The sequence below is a fragment of the Aquarana catesbeiana genome, linkage group LG06 (genome assembly GCF_042186555.1).
Source record: "Aquarana catesbeiana isolate 2022-GZ linkage group LG06, ASM4218655v1, whole genome shotgun sequence".
NCBI classification, from domain to species: Eukaryota; Metazoa; Chordata; class Amphibia; order Anura; family Ranidae; genus Aquarana; species Aquarana catesbeiana.
The window spans coordinates 341,891,762-341,914,913 of NC_133329.1; the positions used below are offsets into that span (position 1 = coordinate 341,891,762).

A 23,152-nucleotide genomic window follows, 5' to 3' on the forward strand; every position below is an offset into this window, starting at 1 on the left:
AATCCGCTTGTCTGTATGCTAGTCCGACGGACGAAAACTGACGCTAGGGCAGCTATTGGCTACTGGCTATCAACTTCCTCATTTTAGTCCGGTCGTATGTCATCGCGTACGTATCCGTCGGACTTTGGTGTGATCGTGTGTAGCCAAGTCCGTTTGTTCGAAAGTCCATCAAAAGTCAGTCGAAAGTCCGTCGGAAAGACCGTCGGACCTTTGATGCCGAAAAGTCCGCCCGTGTATACACAGCATAAGAAACTCTTTTGACTTGCCCGCTCCCCTTGCTGCTGGCAATGTGGCAATGTGATTGAATCCAGCATAACTGTTCAGTAATAGTGTAAAGCGCCGCTGCAGACTATTTAACTCACTCCCTATAGCCAAGCATCTGGCTATAATAGTCATCCAAGTATAAAATAAATGCCTTTCTGTTACCTGTATTACACATTTATTTTATACATGATATTGGGATCTGTAATTACTGGGACATACTGTAAAGGTAATTGTAACATACTGAGAAACATACTGTAGGTTAAGCATGAATCCTCACCATCCTCCTAACTATGGACAGTGATGACAAACTCAAGCCAGAATTCAAACATTTTTTACTGCACAGGGATCCCCTGCAATCTCTGTCCATCATTTAGGGGATGTTGATATAGATGACTTTTCCTGCAAACACTTTCTATTACAGAGTTTTGTTCTATAAGGGTGAACTTGTTACTAAACTTTATAATTTACATGCTGACTGAGTGCACATACAATATGCCCAAATGATTGGGTCTAATTTTAGATAAATAGTGAGTAAAGGTAAACAGCATGGAGCTATTAACCTGAAGCTGACCTTGAATCCCATGGTGCAGTTAGCAGACCTGTGAATTAGGCTGATGAGTGGCAGGAGAAAAGTCCCGTAATGTGCTGCAATTATCCTCTTGCAACATCATCCGATACACAGGGTGCACACTATGTTCAAAGACTACATTGAAGGAAACATGAAAGGAAATAGAGCAGGGAGGAAACAGGTGGGCCTGGGCTAGCCTTTCAAGGATAAAACAATGGCTTATTAACCATTAAAATGCCAGATGTCTGCACACAATCAAGAAATAACTAAATCATTCTTGTACGGGTCATTCGAAATTTGGTTTGATAAAAAGGATCAGTGAATGCAAATACGAAAAAATATAAATATCCTCATTAGGCTAAACTATTTTATAAGTATACAGGCATGGAATGGGAATATTGGAGTTCTGGCAATTGGCAGAAGGGTTTCTTGTAAAAAATCCAGTGGGGAACTTTGTGGACCTTAGTACTACTAGTACCAGCTGAGGGACTAGTCTGCCTATATAAGGCTGTTAGGTCAACATTCAGTCATGGCGATCCTTTAAGAAATTAAAGGAAGATAAAGCATCCAACATCTGAGAGGTGGAATCTGTTTAGTTCTCACCTGCCCTCAATGGGTTTCACTGGTGACTTAGCTCTTTGATAGCTTTGATGTAAAGTGTCCTTCAGCACTAAGGAGGACTGACCTGCCATGATGCCCGGTCTGACTTTTTTATTCTAAAGTAGGTTGCTAGGTCTTTCTTCCTTACAGGAAATTTAGATGCAGCCACTTAAGAAAGTTACCAGTTAACCCACCTATATCCTTTCAAGTTGTGTGGGGAACCCACACAAACACAACTAATTACCCAAATGCTCCACAGATTGTTCCTAGATAAAATTGAGTCCATAATCCCAACACTAAGGTGGAGACCATTTAGTCAGTGCACTACCTGTACAATAATATCCATACAAAGATAGGATAAATAATCTGTCTGTAAAGACCACTATGGACCTATCAAATAGGAAAATATATAGACTATTTTAAAAATTAATAAATAAAGAAAACAAAAAAATCCGAAAAATTAAAACATTACCGTGCTATATTCTGATGCAAAATGTTTGCTTCAACTCACAACAAAAAATATCATGATATAAATGAATATATTTTACTCATTTGGAGTTGTTGTACTATACCTACAAGAACTAGTTATATGTCCTGCTCATGGCTGTATTTACCATAGCAACATCCATGGGCCAACAGCGCCAAGCCTCAAAATTTACACATTTTGAATTCTTTTTGCATGTTTACCATCCCTCTTTTTTTATTTCTAGACATTCAAGGTTAAATTTAGCAACAAAAAGGCTCTTTAAAGTTAATGCAGAAGTACGGTAATCCCATCGATTTAACAGTTTCAAAAAACTATTACATTCCCGGGATGCGGGAATGCTAACTGTCAAATTGATTGTGTTCTCAACCAAACTGTCAAATCATCCAATTGCTGGTGTCATAATTGATCACATGTGCAGCATCATGGCAGTTGAAGACTAAACAGAGGCCAAGATGGCAGCTTCCTTGGCTGAAAACAATAGGAGGGTTTACTTCCACTTTAAGGAAACATGAAATTATTACATGAAGCTGGTGCAGCTGTGCATAGAAACCAATCAGCTTCCTTGTTTTATAGTCAAAGCTTAATTGAACAAGCTGAAGTTAGAAGCTGATTGGCCACAATGCACAGCTGCACCAGATTTTGCACTCTCTTGCAGTTAGAGCCTGGCAAAGCATCAGAAAGGAGGAAACACAGTCGTTGGTAATGTCCATGGGTTACAGACTTCAGGCAGTCATTGCCAGTAAAGGATTCACAACAAAATATTAAAAATGAACATTTTATTTATGATTATATTAATTTGTCCAATTACATTTGATCCCCTGAAATGAGGGTCTGTGTATAAAAATGGTTGCAGTTCCTAAAATTTGTACTTGATATTTATGTTCAACCCCTTGAATTAAAGCTGAAAATCTGCACTTCAAATTCATTTGGATTGTTTCATTTTAATTTGATTCTGGTGGCATACAGAATCAAAAGTATTAAAATTGTGCCTGTGTCCAAATATATATGGACCTAACTGTATATGCATCCACACAGTGCTAAAACATATTATATAGCATTTCTGCAGTAAAAAAGATAATATGAGAAAAAAATCATACCTCTGGTGCCATCCAGAAAGGTGTGCCCACAGATGTATTTCTGCGGAGACGTGCACTGGTAAGCTGAGCTGAGACCCCTGTCATATAAAAGTAAAAAATAACAAATTATTAGACCAGTGATTTGCTTGTAGAATCTACTTCTACCTGAGCAACAAGCAATTGTGGAACATGAGATATCATTTGAGGTGGTCCTAATCTATGTGAGATATACATGTTTATAGTATACTGTATACAATATATAAAGCCCTCAACACTTTCTATTTTAGTTTTGGATAACCCAGTTGTAAATATTGCCTGCATCTCTGCTAGGTAGACTCCCCTTCAGTTTCTGCTTTGACACCTGTCACCTTGACAGGAATTAGTGGAATCACACCAATTGGGAATCAGACAGTACTAAAACCTGACCACGTTTTGTAAACTTTCCTGAAATTTTATGCTGAAAAAAAATTATTTTATACTATTTATGGGAAATATCCCATTTTCTGTCTGGTGTCTGTCAAACAGACAGGAAGGGAGAAGAGATCCCTCCAATGGGGACAAAAAGAGCAGTAAAACTTGACAGATATTTCATTCTACTCAAAGCTAAAAAAAAGCCCTTAAAGGAACCATAACACCTAAAATAAATACCTTGTAAAAGCAAAGTGGGAGAATTTAAATGACCACTGTAATCCCATGTAGGGGGGCTCTTATACAGATGGCCCCCTTACTATTTTCTGATTGGGCAAAGTGTAGACCATGAAGTCAAAAGCCTTCCTCTTCATCTTTTCATCAGAGAACACTTTGTATCCATTAGACCCCTTTCACACTGAGGCGCTTTACAGGCGCCACAGTGCTAAAAATAGCGCCTGCATAGCGCCTGTAAAGAGCCGCTCCTGTCTCTCCATTATGAAAGCCCGAGTGCTTTCACACTGGAGCGGTGCGCTTGCAGGACGTTAAAAAAACTTCTGCAAGCAGCATCTTTGGAGTGGTGAAGGAGCCGCTCCTGCCCATTGAAATCAATGGGACAGTGCAGCTATACCGCCAGCACAGCAGCTTTGTGGTGGTTTTAACCCTTTCTTGGCCACTAGCGGGGGGTAAAAGCTCCCCGCTAGCGGCCGAATAGCGACGTGAAATTTACGGTAAAGCGCTGCTAAAAAAAGCGGCGTTCTACCGCCGACGCACCCACCACCCCAGCGTGAAAGGGGCCTTAAACTGGTTGTAAACCTCTGACATGAAATATGAATAAAGCATATCCCTCTATAGTGTGTACTATATGCATTAGTCACTTCTGACAAGCTTTCCTGACAGCAAGAGAAAAATCCCTCCAATTAGCTCTCAGAGCTCTTCTCACTGAGCTCTCTACCCCTAGCTTTCTGAAAGCTGTAGAGAAGAGAAGACTGCAGATCAACAGAATAACTTATGTAGGAGGATTTGTTTCAACTCTGTGCATCACCTGGGGCCAGTCGCTTCTCTGGGTGTACTGTACCTCACTCTGTAGTAATAGGGATGCTCTATATAGTTTCTACACAATGTGTGTGGGGGGGGGGGATTTGCTAAAACTGGAGTGCAAAATCTGGTTCAGCATAGAAACCAATCAGCTTCCAGGTTTTGTTGTCAAAGCTCAATTTAACAAGCTAAAGTTAGAAACTGATTGGCTACTATGCACAGCTGCACCAGATTCTTTGTTCATCAGTTTTAGTAAATCTTTCCTGCTATGATTTTTTGATCTAATGTTCATCTGGTATGATCTGCACAAGATTTTGGTTTAAAGCTTTCTGCAATCTCCAGGATGTCATTTGGATTGAGTCACTGTTCGCCAAGCTACTAATGCCCCAAACACACGGTCGGATTTTCCGACGGAATATGTTCGATGGGAGCTTGTTGTCGGAAATTCTGACCGTGTGTGCGCTCCAGCGGACATTTTCCATCAGAATTTCCGTCACACAAAATTTGAGAGCTGGTTCTCAAATTTTCCGACAACAACATCCGTTGTTGTAAATTCCGATCGTGTGTACACAATTCTGACGCACAAAGTTCCACGCATGCTCGGAATCAAGCGGAAGAGCAGCACTGGCTATTGAACTTCATTTTTCTCGGCTCATTGTACGTGTTGTACGTCACCACGTTCTTGACGTTCGGAATTTCCGACAAGATTTGTGTGACCGTGTGTATGCAAGACAAGTTTTTTGTTGGATATTGATTTTTTGTTGTCGGAATGTGCGATCATATGTACGCAGCATAAAACTGTAAGTTAAGCTCTCACCACAACTGGATCCATTGTAGAGAGCACACTCTCAGTGTGATTGCGAACACATTCTGTAAATGGCGGCAGTGCTGAGTGACTGACTCCCTGTGGTCAGTGTGCAGAGAAGACACTTGTCACAGGACACAGAAGACTGTGGCTATCACTGTAGTAGCACTGACTACTACAGTAGTTATCAGCCTGCTCAGTGGCCCCACAGATATGAAATATACATATGCACATTGGTCAAAGCTGGGGGGTTTAGTCTTAAGGACTCATTTAAGGGTTTTGTTAAGGGTTTGATTTACAGTGGGAACGGAAAGTATTCAGACCCCCTTAAATTTTTCACTCTTTGTTATATTGCAGCCATTTGCTAAAATCATTTAAGTTCATTTTTTTCCTCATTAATGCACACACAGCACCCCATATTTTTGCAGATTTATTAAAAAAGAAAAACTGAACTATCCCATGGTCCTAAATATTCAGACCCTTTGCTCAGTATTTAGTAGAAGCACCCTTTTGATCTAATACAGCCATGAGTCTTTTTGGGAAAGATGCAACAAGTTTTTTCACACCTGGATTTGGGGATCCTCTGCCATTCCTCCTTGCAGATCCTCTCCAGTTCTGTCAGGTTGGATGGTAAACATTGGTGGACAGCCATTTTTAGGTCTCTCCAGAGATGCTCAATTGAGTTTAAGTCAGGGCTCTGGCTGGGCCATTCAAAAACAGTCACGGAGTTGTGAAGCCACTCCTTCGTTATTTTAGTTGTGTGCTTAGGGTCATTGTCTTGTTGGAAGGTAAACCTTTGGCCCAGTCTAAGGTCCTGAGCACTCTGGAGAAGGTTTTCATCCAGGATATCCCTGTACTTGGCCGCATTCATCTTTCCCTCGATTGCAACCAGTCGTCCTGTCCCTGCAGCTGAAAAACACCCCCACAGCATGATGCTGCCACCACCATGCTTCACTGAGGGGACTGTATTGGACAGGTGATGAGCAGTGCCTGGTTTTCTCCACACATACCGCTTAGAATTAAGGCCAAATAGTTCTAACTTGGTCTCATCAGACCAGAGAATCTTATTTCTCACCATCTTGGAGTCCTTCAGGTGTTTTTTTAGCAAACTCCATGCAGGCTTTCATGTGTCTTGCATTGAGGAGAGGCTTCCGTCAGGCCACTCTGCCATAAAGCCCTGACTGGTAGAGGGCTGCAGTGATGGTTGACTTTCTACAACTTTCTCCCATTTCCCGACTGCATCTCTGGAGCTCAGCCACAGTGATCTTTGGGTTCTTCTTTACCCCTCTCACCAAGGCTCTTCTCCCCCAATAGCTCAGTTTGGCTGGACGGCCAGCTCTAGGAAGGGTTCTGGTCGTCCCAAACGTCTTCCATTTAAGGATTATGCAGGCCACTGTGCTCTTAGGAACCTTAAGTGCAGCAGAAATTTTTTATGAAACCTTGGCCAGATCTGTGCCTTGCCAAAATTCTGTCTCTGAGCTTTTCAGGCAGTTCCTTTGACCTCATGATTCTCATTTGCTCTGACATGCACTGTGAGCTGTAAGGTCTTATATAGACAGGTGTGTGGCTTTCCTAATAAAGTCCAATCAGTATAATCAAACACAGCGGGACTCAAATGAAGGTGTAGAACCATCTCAAGCATGATCAGAAGAAATGGACAGCACCTGAGTTAAATATATGAGTGTCACAGCAAAGGGTCTGAATACTTAGGACCATGTGATAGTTCAGTTTTTCTTTTTTAATAAATCTGCAAAAATGTCAACAATTCTGTGTTTTTCTGTCAATATGGGGTGTTGTGTGTACATTAATGAGGAAAAACTGAACTTAAATGATTTTAGCAAATGGCTGCAATATAACAAAGAGTGAAAAATTTAAGAGGGTTTGAATACTTTCCGTCCCCGCTGTAATGCCCTGTACACACGGTCAGATTTTCCAATGGAAAATGTGTGATAGGACCTTGTTGTCGGATATTCCGACCGTGTGTGGGCTCCATCACACATTTTCCATCGGAATTTCCAACACACAAAGTTTGAGAGCTTGCTATAAAATCTTCCGACAACAAAATCCGTTGTCGGAAATTCCGATCGGGTGTACACAAATCCGACGCACAAAGTGCCACGCATGCTCAGAATAAATTAAGAGAGGAAAGCTATTGGCTACTGCCCTGTTTATAGTCCCGACGTACGTGTTTTACGTCACCGCGTTTAGAACGATCGGATTTTCCGACAACTTTGTGTGACCTTGTGTATGCAAGACAAGTTTGAGCCAACAGCCGTCGGAAAAAATCCATGGATTTTGTTGTCGGAATGTCCGATCAATGTCCGACCGTGTGTACAGGGCATTTGCCTAAATTTAAGTCTTATGGTGAGTTTATGCGTGTAAATGTTTTAGTAAACGTTAGCGTGCGTTAATGATTGAGTAAGAAGATTGTGATGGATAGGGGATGTTATTGGGAAACTATAATGATTTTTTGTGAGTTTTACTTTAACTGTTTTTTTTCTAAACGTATCTTTTATGTGTGTTTTTGTGCTTGTAGCTAATCTTTTTTACAAATAAACATGTAATACATGACTAAAAATTGCCAAATGTCTGTGAAGTTTCTTATATTTCCAGATCATGGTATAGCTAGTTGTAGTTAGTCAACTTCAGCCGGACTTGTTATGTGATGTTGAAGATGCTTAGTAGCTTAACCAAGCTGCTTCATCAGTTCTAATTAGGGTTGGGAGTAAACCCCAACATTTATATTTAGCCACACAGCAAAGTTAGTCACCTTAATCAAATTGCCATGAAATGTGCAAGGCAAACATTGATTGTCCAAAACAGGGTGGGAGGTTTGAAATTCTATACCACCCCCTTGTAATTACATAATTCCATCCTATTGGGACAGGAGGTCTGCCTCATTTGTTAATCCTTCAAATCCATTACATGGTTGGTGGTGTTAATTATTGTTAAAGCAGAGTTCCAGCCGCAAAACACTGTAGCTGCTGACTTTTAAAAAGGACACTTACCTGTCCAGGGAGTCTATAATTGTTATCATAGGTGTATTTAAATGATAGAGACAGAATGTCAACCAAAAATCGAGACAAAAACACTTGAAACAAAGGTTATAAATTGAGTTGCAGTTCAGTAAGTAAAATAAGTATTTGATCCCCTACCAATCAACAATAATTCTGACTCCCACAGACTGGTTACAGTATGTGCTCATGTGGTACACAGATTAGTCTTGTCAATTTAAGAAGGTGCTCCTAAGGACAACCTGTTATGTTTATTAAAGACACCTGTCCACAGAATCTCTTTCTTCCATTCAAACCTCACCATCATGGTCAAGACCAAAGAGCTGTCAAAGAACATCTGGGACAAGATTGTAGACCTACACAAGGCTGGAATGAGCTATAGGGCCATCAGCAGAAGATTGGTGAGAAGGAGACAACTGTTGGAGCAATTATTTGCACATGGAAGAAACATAAAATAACCATCAATCGCCCTCAGTCTGGAGCTCCATGCAAGTTTCCGCCTTATGGGGCAAAGATGATCATGAGAAAAGTCAAAGATCAGCCCAGAACTACACAGGAAGAGGTTGTGAACAATCTCAAGGGAGTTGGGACCACAGTCACTAAACAAACCATTGGTAACAGAATGGTTGCCATGGATTGAAATCCTGCAATGCCCACGAGGTCCCCACTTCTCAAGAAGGCACATTTACAGGCCCATCTGAAGTTTGCCAACGAACATCTAAATGATTCAGAGAAGGATTGGGAGAAGGTGCTGTGGTCAGATGAGACCAAAATTTTGCTCTTTGGCATTAACTCGGCTCCCTGTGTTTGGAGGAAGAAGAATGCTGACTATGGCCCTAAGAATACCATCCCTACCGTCAAGCACGGAGGTGGAAACATTATGCTATGGATCTGTTTCTTTACTTAAGGACTTTGCCGCATTGAGGGGCCAATGGATGGGGCCATGTATTGTAAACATTCTTGGATGAGAACCTTCTTCCCTCAGCCAAAACACTGAAGATGGGTAGTGGATAGGTCTTCCAGCATGACCGAGACCCAAAACATACCGCCAAGGCAACAAAGGAGTGGCTCAAGAAGAAGCACATTAAGGTCATGGAGTAGCCTAGCCAGTCTCCAGACCTTAATCCTATAGAAAATGTATGGAGGGAGCTGAAACTTTGAGTTGCCAAGTGACAGCCAAAAAACCTCAGAAAAGTCTGTAAGGTGAACTTACACAGGACCCCAACCTCACCCCCCCCCCCCCCCCCGTCCCCCCCCCCTGTCCCGCTGACCTGCATGGTGGCAATCACCGTTCTAAGCCCCAGTATAGCCGCCTCATGGCTCCGGCGCTTAGAAATCCTCTCAGCTTTCTCTCTTCTTCTTCTTCCCCGCTGAGAGGACAGGCTACGCGGGTTCTGATTGGTTGGCGCCGCCCATGTGATGGCGCCGACCAATTAGAATGCTCCTAAACATCCCTCATGATGGGGTACAATTGGAAGATTAAGCTCTGGGGATTTCTAAGCGCCGGAGCTGTGAGGCGGCTATACCGGGGCTCAGAACAGGCGTTCGCCGCCATGCAGGTCAGCGGGACGGAGGGGGGTGAGGTGGGGGTCCTGTCTAATTTCACCTTACAGATTTTTCTGTAAAGGTGAACTTACCCTTTAAGGATTTAGAGAAGATCTGTAAAGAAGAGTGTATCTGAGATGTGTGCAAACGTGATAACCAACTGCAAGAAATGTCTTACCTCTGTGCTTACTAAGTCATGTTTTGCTTGGAGATTAAATACTTATTTTACTCACTGAATTGCAACTCAATTTATAACATTTGTAATACCGGTATGTGTTTTTCTGGATTTTTGGTTGATATTCTGTCTCTATCATTTAAAATACACCTAGTGTATGATAAAAAATTACCCTTCATTTCTTTACTTTATAAGTTTATAAAAATCTGCAGGGGATCAAATAATGATCAAAAAATGATTTTTCCCACTGTAGGGGCACTTAGGTGAGGTGTGGGATTTATACATGTTCTTAGTGCCAAGAACTCTACATCAAAAACAATCAGCACTGAGAACTAAAATACCATTGTCTGCATTATTGTTCTGAGTCAGAGGATCAATGTGACAGCCAGGGACATCAGCAATGACAGCTTATGTGTAACCCCCATCACTGATGTCTTGTAAAAAAAAATAATTTCCCCTGAGTTTGGATACATAAAGGAATTTAGATGATGAAATGAAGAATGCAAATAAGGATGCTTTGCAGTTCATAAGATTACTGAACATTACAGTATTCAATAGAACTGGCTAGACTGTAAACACACTTTTCATTACTATTTTCTATTTATAGGCCCCCCACGCTTGCCAAAAATGCAATCTGATCACGGGGAGAAACACAGGTCAGGAGGTATTTATACACACAAAGCCATTCACATCACAGCAGGACGCTGGCTTAGCAGGTGACAGGTGTTAGATGTGCACTGCTCCTATAGGTTGCCAGAGGATAGTTGTTCTATTGTGAAATGACATTCCCAAGGTTACCAGGGACTTCTATTACTATCAGTACATCACTGAACACAGCCAGTAATCAGTCAATTTCACGTCTGCTCTGGATGCAGTCAGTACCTGTACATTTCATATGCAGGTAGGAGAAACATTCCAACTGCTGAAACAGAGGTATAACAAAAAGTAACAAGGTCTGTTGTAAAATCCTAGGAAAACGAATTATATGTGCATGGGGGTAGATATATATATTCATTACATATGCAAGCGCTGCCTTGCTTTTACGTAATGCTACACATTGCTTCTGCTTTCCCATCTCTGTCAATGCAAGTTTACCAGACAGGTCTATCTGGACATAATCAGTGAACTACTGCCTAACAGCTGTTAATCAGGGAGGCAGAGTAACTATATATATATATATATATATATCTAAACCGCTGGCAACAAAAGTGAGTACACCCCTAAGTGAAAATGTCCAAATTGGGCCCAAAGTGTCAATATTTTGTGTGGCCACCATTATTTTCCAGCACTGCCTTATCCCTCTTGGGCCTGGAGTTCACCAGAGCGTCACAGGTTGCCACTGGAGTCCTCTTCCACTTCTCCATGATGACATCCCGAAGATGGTGGATGTTAGAGACCTTGCGCTTCTCCACCTTCTGTTTGAGGATGCCCCACAGATGCTCAATAGGGTTTAGGTCTGGAGACATGCTTGGCCAGTAGATCACCTTTACCCTCAGCTTCTTTAGCAAAGTAGTGGTTGTCTTGGAGGTGTGTTTGGGGTCATTATCAGGGCTTTTTTTCAGCTGGAACTCACCGGTACCTCTGGCAGCCCTCTCCTCTCCTGGGAGTGACATGTCTGCACGATCATCAGATTCATGTCTCCCGTCCCTGCAGCAGCCTGTTTCACTCACACACTGCAGAACGAAGCTGTCTCCTCCCCCTCCTCCTTCTCATTCAGCCCTGTATACACACACAAGAGGAGGGGGAGCAGGAACACGCGCTGACTTCAGGTCTGTACAAACTTTTCTATGCTTTATAGATAGACAGGGAGGAGGAGGGGGAGAATGGCTGGGATTGGGAAGGAGAAAACTAAAACGATGCACACTTGGAGGATTAGGAGGATATGTGCTTTGGTATGAGAAAAGAAATATGCCGGAAATCAGTGTGGGATTCATTTTGAAACATGACAGCCCCTTCCAGCACTAGCTCCCCTCTCCCCCAGCACATTTCCAACCCCCCCTTCCAGCACTAGCCCACCCCCTTCCAGCACTATCCCCCGTCTCACTCAGCACATTTCCACCCCATCTTCCAGCACTAGCCCCCCTCTCCGCCCAGCACATTTCCAACCCCCCCTTCCAGCACTAGCCCTCTCCCCCCTCCCCCCTTCCAGCACTAGCCCTCTCCCCCCTCCTTCCAGCACTAGCCCTCTCCCTTCCAGCACTAGCCCTCTCCCCCCTCCCCCCTTCCAGCACTAGTCCTCTCCCCCCTCCCAGCACTAGCCCTCTCCCCCCTCCCAGCACTAGCCCTCTCCCCCCTCCCCCCCCTTCCAGCACTAGCCCTCTCCCCCCTCCCCCTTCCAGCACTAGCCCTCTCCCCCCTCCCAGCACTAGCCCTCTCCCCCCTCCCAGCACTAGCCCTCTCCCCCCTCCCCGCACTAGCCCTCTCCCCCCCTTCCAGCACTAGCCCTCTCCCCCCTTCCAGCACTAGCCCTCTCCCCCCTTCCAGCACTAGCCCCCCCCTTTCCAGCACTAGCCCTCTCCCCCCCTTCCAGCACTAGCCCTCTCACCCCCCCTTCCAGCACTAGCCCTCTCACCCCCCTTCCAGCACTAGCCCTCTCCCACCCCTTCCAGCACTAGCCCTCTCCCACCCCTTCCAGCACTAGCCCTCTCCCACCCCTTCCAGCACTAGCCCTCTCTCACCCACTTCCTGCACTAGCCCTCCCCCCCTTCCAGCACTAGCCCTCTCCCCCCCTTCCAGCACTAGCCCTCTCCCCCCCCTTCCAGCACTAGCCCTCTCCTCCCTTCCAGCTCTAGCCCTCTCAGCACTAGCCCTCCCCCCTCCTTCCAGCACTAGCCCTCTGCCCTCCCTTCCAGCACTAGCCCTCTCCCCCCTTCCAGCTCTAGCCCTCTCAGCACTAGCCCTCTCCCCCTCCCCCTTCCAGCACTAGCCCTCTCCCACCCCATCCAGCACTAGCCCTCCCCCCCTTCCAGCACTAGCCCTCTCCCCCCCTTCCAGCACTAGCCCTCTCCCCCCCTTCCAGCACTAGCCCTCTCCCCCCCTTCCAGCACTAGCCCTCTCCCCCCCTTCCAGCACTAGCCCTCTCCACCCCCCCTTTCAGCACTAGCCCTCTCCCCCCTCCCAGCACTAGCCCTCCCCCCCTTCCAGCTCTAGCCCTCTCAGCACTAGCCCTCTCCCCCCTTCCAGCTCTAGCCCTCTCCCCCTTCCAGCACTAGCCCCCCCTCCTTCCAGGACTAGCCCTCTCCCCCTCCACCTTCCAGCACTAGTCCCCCCTCCTTCCAGCACTAGCCCCCCCCTCCTTCCAGCACTAGCCCTCTCCCCCCTCCCCCTTCCAGCACTAGTCCCCCCCCTCCTTCTAGCACTAGCGCCCCCTCCTTCCAGCTCTAGCCCTCTCCCCCCAGATATTCTCCTTCTCACAGAGGGCATGATCATGGCATCTGGGACCCCGAGAGATTGAGGATATTTACCTTGGAGGTCCACACTAGCTCCTGCTTGACAAGTTAGTGGAGCCTAGTGCCAGAATTTGTTAAAGCACTGGGCTCCAGGACTCAGCCCGGATTCATGGGACACTGGGATTTTGTTTAAATCTCAGGAAAGGCCCATTAAAACTGGGACAGTATGAAGGTTTGAATTTGTATTAGACAGGGGGAAAGGATTTGTGTTTGTGGGGGGAAAGTTTGTACTGGCAGGGGGGATTTAGGTGGGAAGATATGTGATGGAACTAGGGAGAGGACTTGTGTAAGAGGGGCTTGGAGGAATGAGGACAAGGGGAGAGGAATTGTTCCAGAATGGAGAACATGTGCTAGAAGGGGAGATTTGGGGGAGAGAATTTGTACTGGGAGAAGGATTTATGCTTGGGGGATGTTGGGGTGGGGTATTTTTGAGTTCATTCAGAGAGGAATGCACTGTGAAAGTGTGTGGGGGAGGGGGAATATGTGCAGAGAGGTAAAGTTTGTGTGCGTTTAGCAGAGGGGAGAGTATTGTACACAGAGAAGAGCTGGGGGCAACTTGTGATGAAATGGGAGCTGGGAAAGTATGTGTGTGGAGGTGGAGGAGAGCTGGGGGGCTTTGTGATGAGAGGAGAGCTAGGAGGGGATTTGTGATGAGGAGAGCTGGGGGGGATTTTGGGGAATTTGCCTTATGTGATCAATTTGGTGCCGCTGTAAATCTCTCCTCTAAGGAAGGTGTGGCTGGGGGTTTGGGTGTGGCTGGGGGCGGGGTTTGGCCATGGTTGGGGCAGAGAGTTGGACAGAGAGGGTGAGTTCCTGCACCTTTTCTATGAGAAAAAAAGCCCTGGTCGTTATCAGGTTGGAATAGTGCCCCGTGACCCAAGGGAGGGGATAATGCCCTGTTTCAGTATGTCACAGTGCATGTTGGCATTCATAGATCCCCCAATGAACTGTAGCTCCCCAGTGACAGCAGCACTTATGCAGCCCCAGACCATGACACTCCCACCACCACGTTTGACTGTAGGCAAGACACACTTGTCTTTGTACTCCTCAACTGCTTGCCGCCACACACACTTGACACCATCGTAACAAAATAAGTTTATCTGGGTCTCATCAGACCACAGGACATGGTTCCAGTAATCCATGTCCTTAGTCTGCTTGTCTTCAGCAAACTGTTTGCGGGTTTCTTTTGCATCTTTAGAAGAGGCTTCCTTCTGGGACGACAGCCATGCAGACCAACTTGATGCATTGTGTAGCGTATGGTCTGAGCACTGACAGTCTGACCCCCCCACCCCTTCAACCTCTGCAGCAATGCTGGCAGCACTCATATGTTTATTTCCCAAAGACAACCTCTGGATATGACGCTGAGCACATGCACTCAACTTCTTTGGGCGACCATGGCGAGGTCTGTTCTGAGTGAACATGTCCTGTTAAACCGATGTATGGTCTTGGCCATCGTGCTGAAGCTCAGTTTCAGGGTCTTGGAAATCTTCTTATAGCCTAGGCCATCTTTATGTAGAGCAACAATTTTTTTCAGATCCTCGGAGAGTTTTTTACCATGAGGTGCCATGTTGAACTTCCAGTGACCAGTATGAGAGAGTGAGAGCGATAACACCAAATTTAACACCTGCTCCCCATTCACACCTGAGACCTTGTAACACTAACGAGTCACATGACATCGGGGAGTTAAAATGGCTAATTGGGCCCAATTTGGACATTTTCACTTAGGGGTGTACTCACTTTTGTTGCCAACGGTTTAGACATTAATGGCTGTGTGTTGAGTTATTTTGAGGGGACAGCAAATTTACACTGTTATACAAGCTGTACACGCACTAATTTACATTGTAGCAAAGTGTGATTTCTTCAGTGTTGTCATATGAAAAGATATAATAAAATATTTACAAAAATGTGAGGAGTGTACTCATTTTTGTGAGATAATATATATGTTTAGTTACTCCTGAAATTTGTTTTTATTTATTTTGTTTTTCGTTAAAAATTGCATTCGTCCAAAAATCCAAATTAATTAAGGTCGAATCTGTCATTGAAGGCTTATGGTGTCTGTCGAATGTTCAAAGAAGATTCGACGGAGCAGCTAAACTGTACAACGCCGTATAGTTTAGCTGCTCCGTCGAATCTTCTTAGAACTTTCGACAGACACCATAAGCCAAAGATTCAACGTTTGTATGTTTTTCGCTGCTTTCTCGAATCTTTATCGTTCATGTTGAATGTATATAGTTCAAACAGAAAATGGACTGGTGATAGTGATCACTGATCAGACAGGTAACAAGATAGGGTATGTAGAATCTATATAGAATCTCAATCTATAATATAGAATCTATAATAATAAATCCCCCCCCACAACACGGGCAGCCTCTGAGGCTATCACAACACTAGCACCACTAGTATCACTATCAAGTTCATAACACTAACACAATAGCAGCAGATTATTATGAAAAAGTTAAGTTGAACTGTAGCTTGCTTCACTATTGTTCTGCTGCTGTGCTTATGCTTAATTGCTAAATAATTCAGGTTCTCTGACAAACGGACCAGCTAAGATTGACTGTCTTCTGAAATGATTCAGTGCGTGTGTCTCTCTCTGCTAGCAATCGTAAGTGAAAGTAAGTTGGCTGTACGTGTGTACTTAGTTCTAGCTATTTTACTGCTCCTCCTCTTTGGTTACAATCGGCCAATAACATTCATCATCATCATTATTTTTATTTTACTTCCCCCACCCAATTCCAGCAGCGATCTTTTCTCTCTATGTCGAATCTTTTCTTTCTATGTCGGATCTTTTCTCTCTATGTAGAATAATCTTGGACTAATAGAGTTAAGGTTAGGCACATTCGACCACAGGTTCGATAGACACAGATTGTTATTGTCAGCATCATGTTGAATCTCCTATCTATGTCAAACTGTTGTAGCAACAAAAATGAAAATAAAGCATTTGTTTGTGTCGGATCTTTCGTTTTTCGGATTCTGCACTTTCGTTATCGTTTGTTAAAACGATAACGAAAATACCTGAAATTCGGACGAAAATGCATTCGGACGAAAACGAATGCACATGTTTACCTTTTACCCATCATGAGATGTTTCTTGTGTGACACTTTGGTAATGAGACACCTTTTTATAGGCTTTCAGTTGAGACTGAACCAGCTGATATTAATTTACACTGACAAGGGGCAGGATTGCTTTCTAATTACTGTTAGATATCAGCTGGTGACTTGGCTTTCCATGCCTTTTTGCACCTCCCTTTCTTCATGTGTTCAATACTTTTTCCCTGTGTCATTTCATTTTATTACACGTAACTTAATTTCTGAACTTACTTGTTTTGGTTTCTTTGTACGTATGGATTGCATGGGTTGTTACCAATATGTGGTGAACATTTCATGTCAATAGCACCTTTAATGGTGATGTACTTATACGTACAGTCAGGTCCATAAATATTGGGACATCGACACAATTCTAATATTTTTGGCTCTATACACCACCACAATGGATTTGAAATGAAACAAAAAAGATGTGCTTTAACTGCAGACTTTCAGCATTAATTTGAGGATATTTACATCCAAATCAGGTGAACGGTGTAGGAATTACAACAGTTTGTATATGCGCCTCCCACTTTTTAAGGGACCAAAAGTAATGGGGACAATTGGCTGTTCAGCTGTTCCATGGCCAGGTGTGTGTTATTCTCTTATTATCCCATTTACAAGGAGCAGATTCAAGGTCCAGAGTTCATTTCAAGTGTGGTATTTGCATTTGGAATCTGTTGCTGTCAACTCTCAATATGAGATCCAAAGAGCTGTCACTATCAGTGAAGCAAGCCATCATTAGGCTGAAAAAAACAAAACAAACCCATCAGAGAGATAGCAAAAACATTAGGTGTGGCCAAATCAACTGTTTGGAACATCCTTAAAAAGAAAGAACACACCGGTGAGCTCTGAAACACCAAAAGACCTGGAAGACCATAGAAAACAACTGTGGTGGATGACCAAAGAATTCTTTCCCTGGTAAAGAAAACACCCTTCACAACAGTTGGCAAGATCAAGAACACTCTCCAGGAGGTAGGTGTATATGTGTCAAAGTCAACAAACAAGAGAAGACTTCACCAGTTGATTCACCAGAGTGAATACAGAGGGTTCACCACAAGATGTAAACCATTGGTGAGCCTCAAAAACAGGAAGGCCAGATTAGAGTTTGCCAAACAACATCTAAAAAAGCCTTCACGGTTCTGGAACAACACCCTATGGACAGATGAGACCAAGATCAACTTATACCAGAGTGATGGGAAGAGAAGAGTATTGAGAAGGAAAGGAACTACTCATGATCCAAAGCATACCACCTCATCAGTGAAGCATGGTGGTGGTAGTGTCATGGCGTGGGCATTTATGGCTGCCAATGGAACTGGTTCTCTTGTATTTATTGATGATGTGACTGCTGACAAAATAAGCAGGATGAATTCTGAAGTGTTTCAGGCAATATTATCTGCTCATATTCAGCAAAATGCTTCAGAACTCATTGGATGGCGCTTCACAGTGCAGATGGACAATTACCCGAAGCATACTGTGAAAGCAACCAAAGAGTTTTTTAAGGGAAAGAAGTGGAATGTTATGCAATGGCCAAGTCAATCACCTGACCTGAATCCGACTGAGCATGCATTTCACTTGCTGAAGACAAAACTGAAGGGAAAATGCTCCAAGAACAAGCAGGAACTGAAGACAATTGCAGTAGAGGCCTAGCAGAGCATCACCAGGGATGAAACCCAGCGTCTGGTGATGTCTATGTGTTCCAGACTTCAGGCTGTAATTGACAGCAAAGGATTTGCAACCAAGTATTAAAATGTGAAAGTTTGATGGATGATTGTTAATCTGTCCCATTACTTTTGGTCCCTTAAAAAAGTGGGAGGCACATATACAAACTGTTGTAATTCCTACACCGTTCACCTGATTTGGATGTAAATACCCTCAAATTAAAGCTGAAAGTCTGCAGTTAAAGCACATCTTGTTTGTTTCATTTGAAATCCATTGTGTGGTGGTGTATAGAGCTAAAACGATTAGAATTGTGTCGATGTCCCAATATTTATGGACCTGACTGTATATACTTAATTTACCCTTTGTATACAGTATATCATATATATAAATATATATATATATATATATATATATATATTTTTTTTTAATGCAATAAAAGAGCAAGCATGTTAATTGAGCTATTCATTGCCGGGATGCTGTCAGCTGCACATTCAAAAGTGTACTAGCTAGCAACAGGCTATATATGAGGATGGAGAGTCAGCGGTATGGGCTATGGATGAGCTGAACACCCCCGGTTCAGTTCGCAGCAGAACACGTGAACAGGCAAAAAATTCATGCAAACACACGAATACTGTTAAAGTCTATGGGACGCGAACGTGAAAAATCAAAAGTGCTCATTTTTAAAAGCTTATGTGCAAGTTATTGCCATAAAAATTGTTTGGAGACCCGAGTCCTGCCCCAGGGGACATGTATGAATGCAAAAAAAAGTTTTAAAAACTGCCATTTTTTCAGAGGCAGTGATTTTAATAATGCTTAAAATGAAATAATAAAAATGAAATATTCCTTTAAATATCGTGCCTGGGGGTCTCCTTAATCTGCCTGTAAAGTAGCGCATCTTTCCCATGTTTATAACAGTACCACATAGGGGTGCTACAACCTTGCATAACCAATTTTCTGATGACGTCACCCGCGCGCCGCTATATGCGTTGCCTCCGAGTTCTAACTGAGCCGAAAGCAGCCGAAAGAGCCGTGGGCGTTAGCCGCGTCATCCCCAGCTGCCCATCGTTGAGCTTGGTGCTGCGAGTCTATAAGGCTCTGATTACGGGGGGGGCGTTGATAAACGTTAAAATGGAAGAAGCAAATGGCCTTGTCACTAATAGGCGGGGCTGATAGGCAGTGTCACGTGCTGTGCACTCTTGGTCAGGGTGAAGATCGCGGAGGAACATGGATAGGATTTGCTGTGTTTGTGTCTGTCTTGCTATCCCTGCTTACTGCAGCCGCCGCGGATGATACCGGTGAGTGTAACGGAGGGTGAGGATCGCTGTGTACACAGGAGGGGGAAGGACTGTGCCACTTTCAATCCCAAAGGGGGGCACAAAACAAGTTCTGAGCTTCTTCTGTTACTTTGTGATCTCTTCTCCTCCGCCCCAGTGCTCCGGTCACCCCTACACTGTACACTTCCATTACTCGGTTCCCTCTGATTACACTCCATGTTCCTGATCTGTATCCCCCCGTCCCATATCTGGTGATCATACACATAGCAATTTGTGATTGATCTCCCTAGTGATCACAAACAAGCGATGTGTTATTAATGGAAATACTGAACAATGTAACAATACAATATCATAACATTAATTATGGTTTATGTATGCCATTTGTCTATTGTCTTATTGATTGATTCACATCACAACTTCATTGATTTGAAATTGATATCCTTTTTTGTATGAAAGCTGGTTTTTCTCATCACTGCTCCACATATACAGCCATGCATTGCATGTGTGGGGCAGTAATAAGCAAAACCATAAATCATACAAAAAAAAAAGTATCAATGAAGTTGTTATGATGTGAATCAGTCGCTAAGAAAATAAGACATACATAAACCATAATTAATAAAAAGACATACATTATCTCTTGCATCATGTCTGCAGTCTCTGACCATCTCTTGTATCATGTCTGCAGTCTCTGACCATCTCTTGTATCATGTCTGCAGTCTCTGACCAACTCTTGTATCATGTCTGCAGTCTCTGACCATCTCATGTATCATGTCTGCAGTCTCTGACCATCTCATGTATCATGTCTGCAGTCTCTGATCATCTCTTGTATCATGTCTGCAATCTCTGACCATCTCATGCATCATGTCTGCAGTCTCTGACCATCTCTTGTATCATGTCTGCAGTCTCTGACCATCTCTTGTATTATGTCTGCAGTCTCTGACCATCTCTTGTATCATGTCTGCAGTCTCTGACCAACTCTTGTATCATGTCTGCAGTCTCTGACCATCTCATGTATCATGTCTGCAGTCTCTGATCATCTCCTGTACTATGTCTGCAGTCTCTGATCATCTCCTGTACTATTGTCTGCAGTCTCTGACCATCTTATGTAGTCATTTCGGGGCAGTCTGGAGCTCCTCTTTAAGTTGTCTGCTGTGTTTACACTTTGCTACATGCAGGGAGTGTTTTTCCTTTTTTTAAGAACAGATAAAATTTAGAAAATTTAGTTCTTCTGACTGCTTGAATTTTTTGGATGAAAACCGTGCGCAGTAATCATGATGCATCGTGAATCGTGGACCGGATAATCGTAATCGAATCGAATTGTGAGGCCAGTGAAGATGCGCACCCCTAGTACCACAGCAAAATTACATTTCTAAAGGAAAAAATGTAATTTAAAACTGCTCGCAGATGAAAAGGAATTGTCGGATCCCAGCAATATAGATAAAAATAATTGAAAAAAAAGGAGTGGATATTAAGGGGGAACCCTGCACCAAAATAAAAAAACAAATGGCGTGGGGGTCCCCCAGGCACTATATACTCTGAACAGTAGTATATATACTAAACAGCCTGCCCTATATACTCTGCAGAAAAATTGAGCCTTAGGTGTTGGTGGTGCTAGAACACTGTAACCCCTCACAGTTACTCTTGTTGGGCGCAGGAACCTGCCCTGCTGTGAAATATTCTATCAAAAATTGGAATTACATGCCCCTGTCAAACAGGGGCAAAAAAATTGGGCCTTGGGTGGTGGTGGTGCCCTAAACCAAAAATATTGTTGGAAGCTAGCATCATCAAGATTGCTATCTGGATAAAGAGGGCCTTGAGAGGTAAGGAAGTCCTTCTCTTCCTCCCGCTGTTCTACCTCAAGTTCCCTGTCAATGATTCCACAAAGCGTGTGCTCCAGCAGGAAGACTAGTGGGACAGTGTCACTGATGCATGCATTGTCGTTGCTCACCATCCTTGTGGCCTCCTCAAATGGTGACAGGACAGTGCATGCATCCTTGATCAGTAGCCACTAGCGTGGTCAAAAAAAGCCAGGCTCCCCTGACCCTGTCCTGGTGCTCAGGAACTCATTGATGGCCCTCTGCTGTTTGAGCAGCCACTGCAGCATTGCCAATGTTGAGTTCCATCTGGTGAGCATGTCGAAAATGAGGCGGTTGGTGGGCAGGTTGCATTCCCTTTGAATGTCAGCCAGCAGAGCACTGGCATTGTATGACCGGCAAAAATGACCACAGACTTTTCTGGCCTGACTCAGGAGATCTTGTAAGCCTGGGTACCTTGTCAAGAACTACTGCACCACCAAATTCAGGACGTGTGCCAAACATGTAACATGAGTCAAGTGTCCCTGTCGGAGGGCGGAGAGAAGGTTGGTGCCATTGTTGCATACAACAATTCCTGGCTGAAGCAGGAGTGGCGTCAACCACCTCTGAGCCTGCCCCTGCAGAGCTGACAGAATCTTTGCCCCAGTGTGGCTCCTGTCACTTAGGCAGACCAATTCAAGCACCGCAAGGCATCTTTTAGCCTGACTGCTTGCGTAGCCCCTCGAATGCTTTCGGAGCAAACGCTTACAGAGCGCTGCTGATTCAGAGGACAAATCTGCAGAAGAGGCCATAGAGGAAGAAGAAGAGGAGGGGGTGGGGGAGAGAGCTGTGGCAGAATCACCACTAGCATTTTTGGAGGCGTGGTGGTGGAAAAAGCTCCAAAAAACACTGAACCCTGTCCTGCATCCTTCCCAGCTGCCAGCAGAGTTACCCAGTGCTCCGTGAAGGAAAGGTAATGTCCCTGCCCATGCCTGCTGGACCATGAGTCAGCGGTAATATGAACCTTACTGCTGACCGTCCTGTCCAACGAGGCCAAAACATTGCCTACCACATGCCGATAGAGAGCCGGAATGGCCTTCCGTGAAAAGAAAGGGCATTTTGGAACCTGCCACTGAGCTACAGCACATTCCACAAATTTACGAAAGGGGGCAGAGTCTACCAGCTGAAAAGGCAGCAGTTGTAGTGCTAGCAATTTGGTCAAGCTAGCATTTAGACGCTGAGCATGTGGATGGCTGGAACCGAATTTCTTTTTACGGTTCAGCAACTGGGCTGGGGAAATTTGCCTGCTAAAATCAATTGGTGGTGTAGTCCTAGCAGATTGGGTGCAAGTACTTGTGACACCTATTGCTATACCCTCATTCCTCTCAGTGCAGGTTTTTGAGACGACTGGAGGTATAGTAGGTCCCAGGTCCCAGGTCCCAGATGAGGAGCAAGGAGAAGTCCACCTTTTTCTATGATGTGGGTCTTTCAAGTCCTGTTTCCAATGGACTGCATGGCAGGTCGTTATATGTCTGGTCAAGCATGTGGTGCTCAAGCAGCTGCTGTTCTGGCCACACTAACAGCAAAGGTGCGATCTTCTGCACACGTGTCGAAAAAGGCCCACACCAAGGAACTTTTAAAAGTCAGCGGGGAGTCAGCAGCACCCTGCACTTGCAGAGCTCTGCGATGTGATGCAATAGGGTGGCTGCCCTCAAGCTGCCCCCGAGAGGACATGCCTCGTTGGAGTTGTGCCTCCTCCTCACTTTCCTCCCCTCAGGCACAAAAGTACAGTCAGTGACCTCTTCATCCGCTCCCTTCTCATCACTGGAGCAAACTTGGCAGTATGCTGCAGCTAGGGGAACATGACTGACAGTTTCTTGTCCTTCTGTGGCACCCCCTCTCTCTAGGCTC

The 23,152-nt window shown here is 44.3% G+C and overlaps 1 protein-coding gene across 5 annotated transcripts in view; it reads right to left on the bottom strand.

Annotated features, from left to right (window-relative positions):
• Window positions 1-23,152, bottom strand: part of MYO3B (myosin IIIB) — a 635,651-nt gene that overhangs the window by 516,316 nt on the left and 96,183 nt on the right. For all 5 annotated transcript variants that reach the window (XM_073633937.1, XM_073633938.1, XM_073633935.1 and 2 more), the window contains exon 6: window positions 3,017-3,093. In XM_073633937.1, the coding sequence (XP_073490038.1) occupies window positions 3,017-3,093 (77 nt within the window). The remainder of the gene's footprint in view (window positions 1-3,016; window positions 3,094-23,152) is intronic.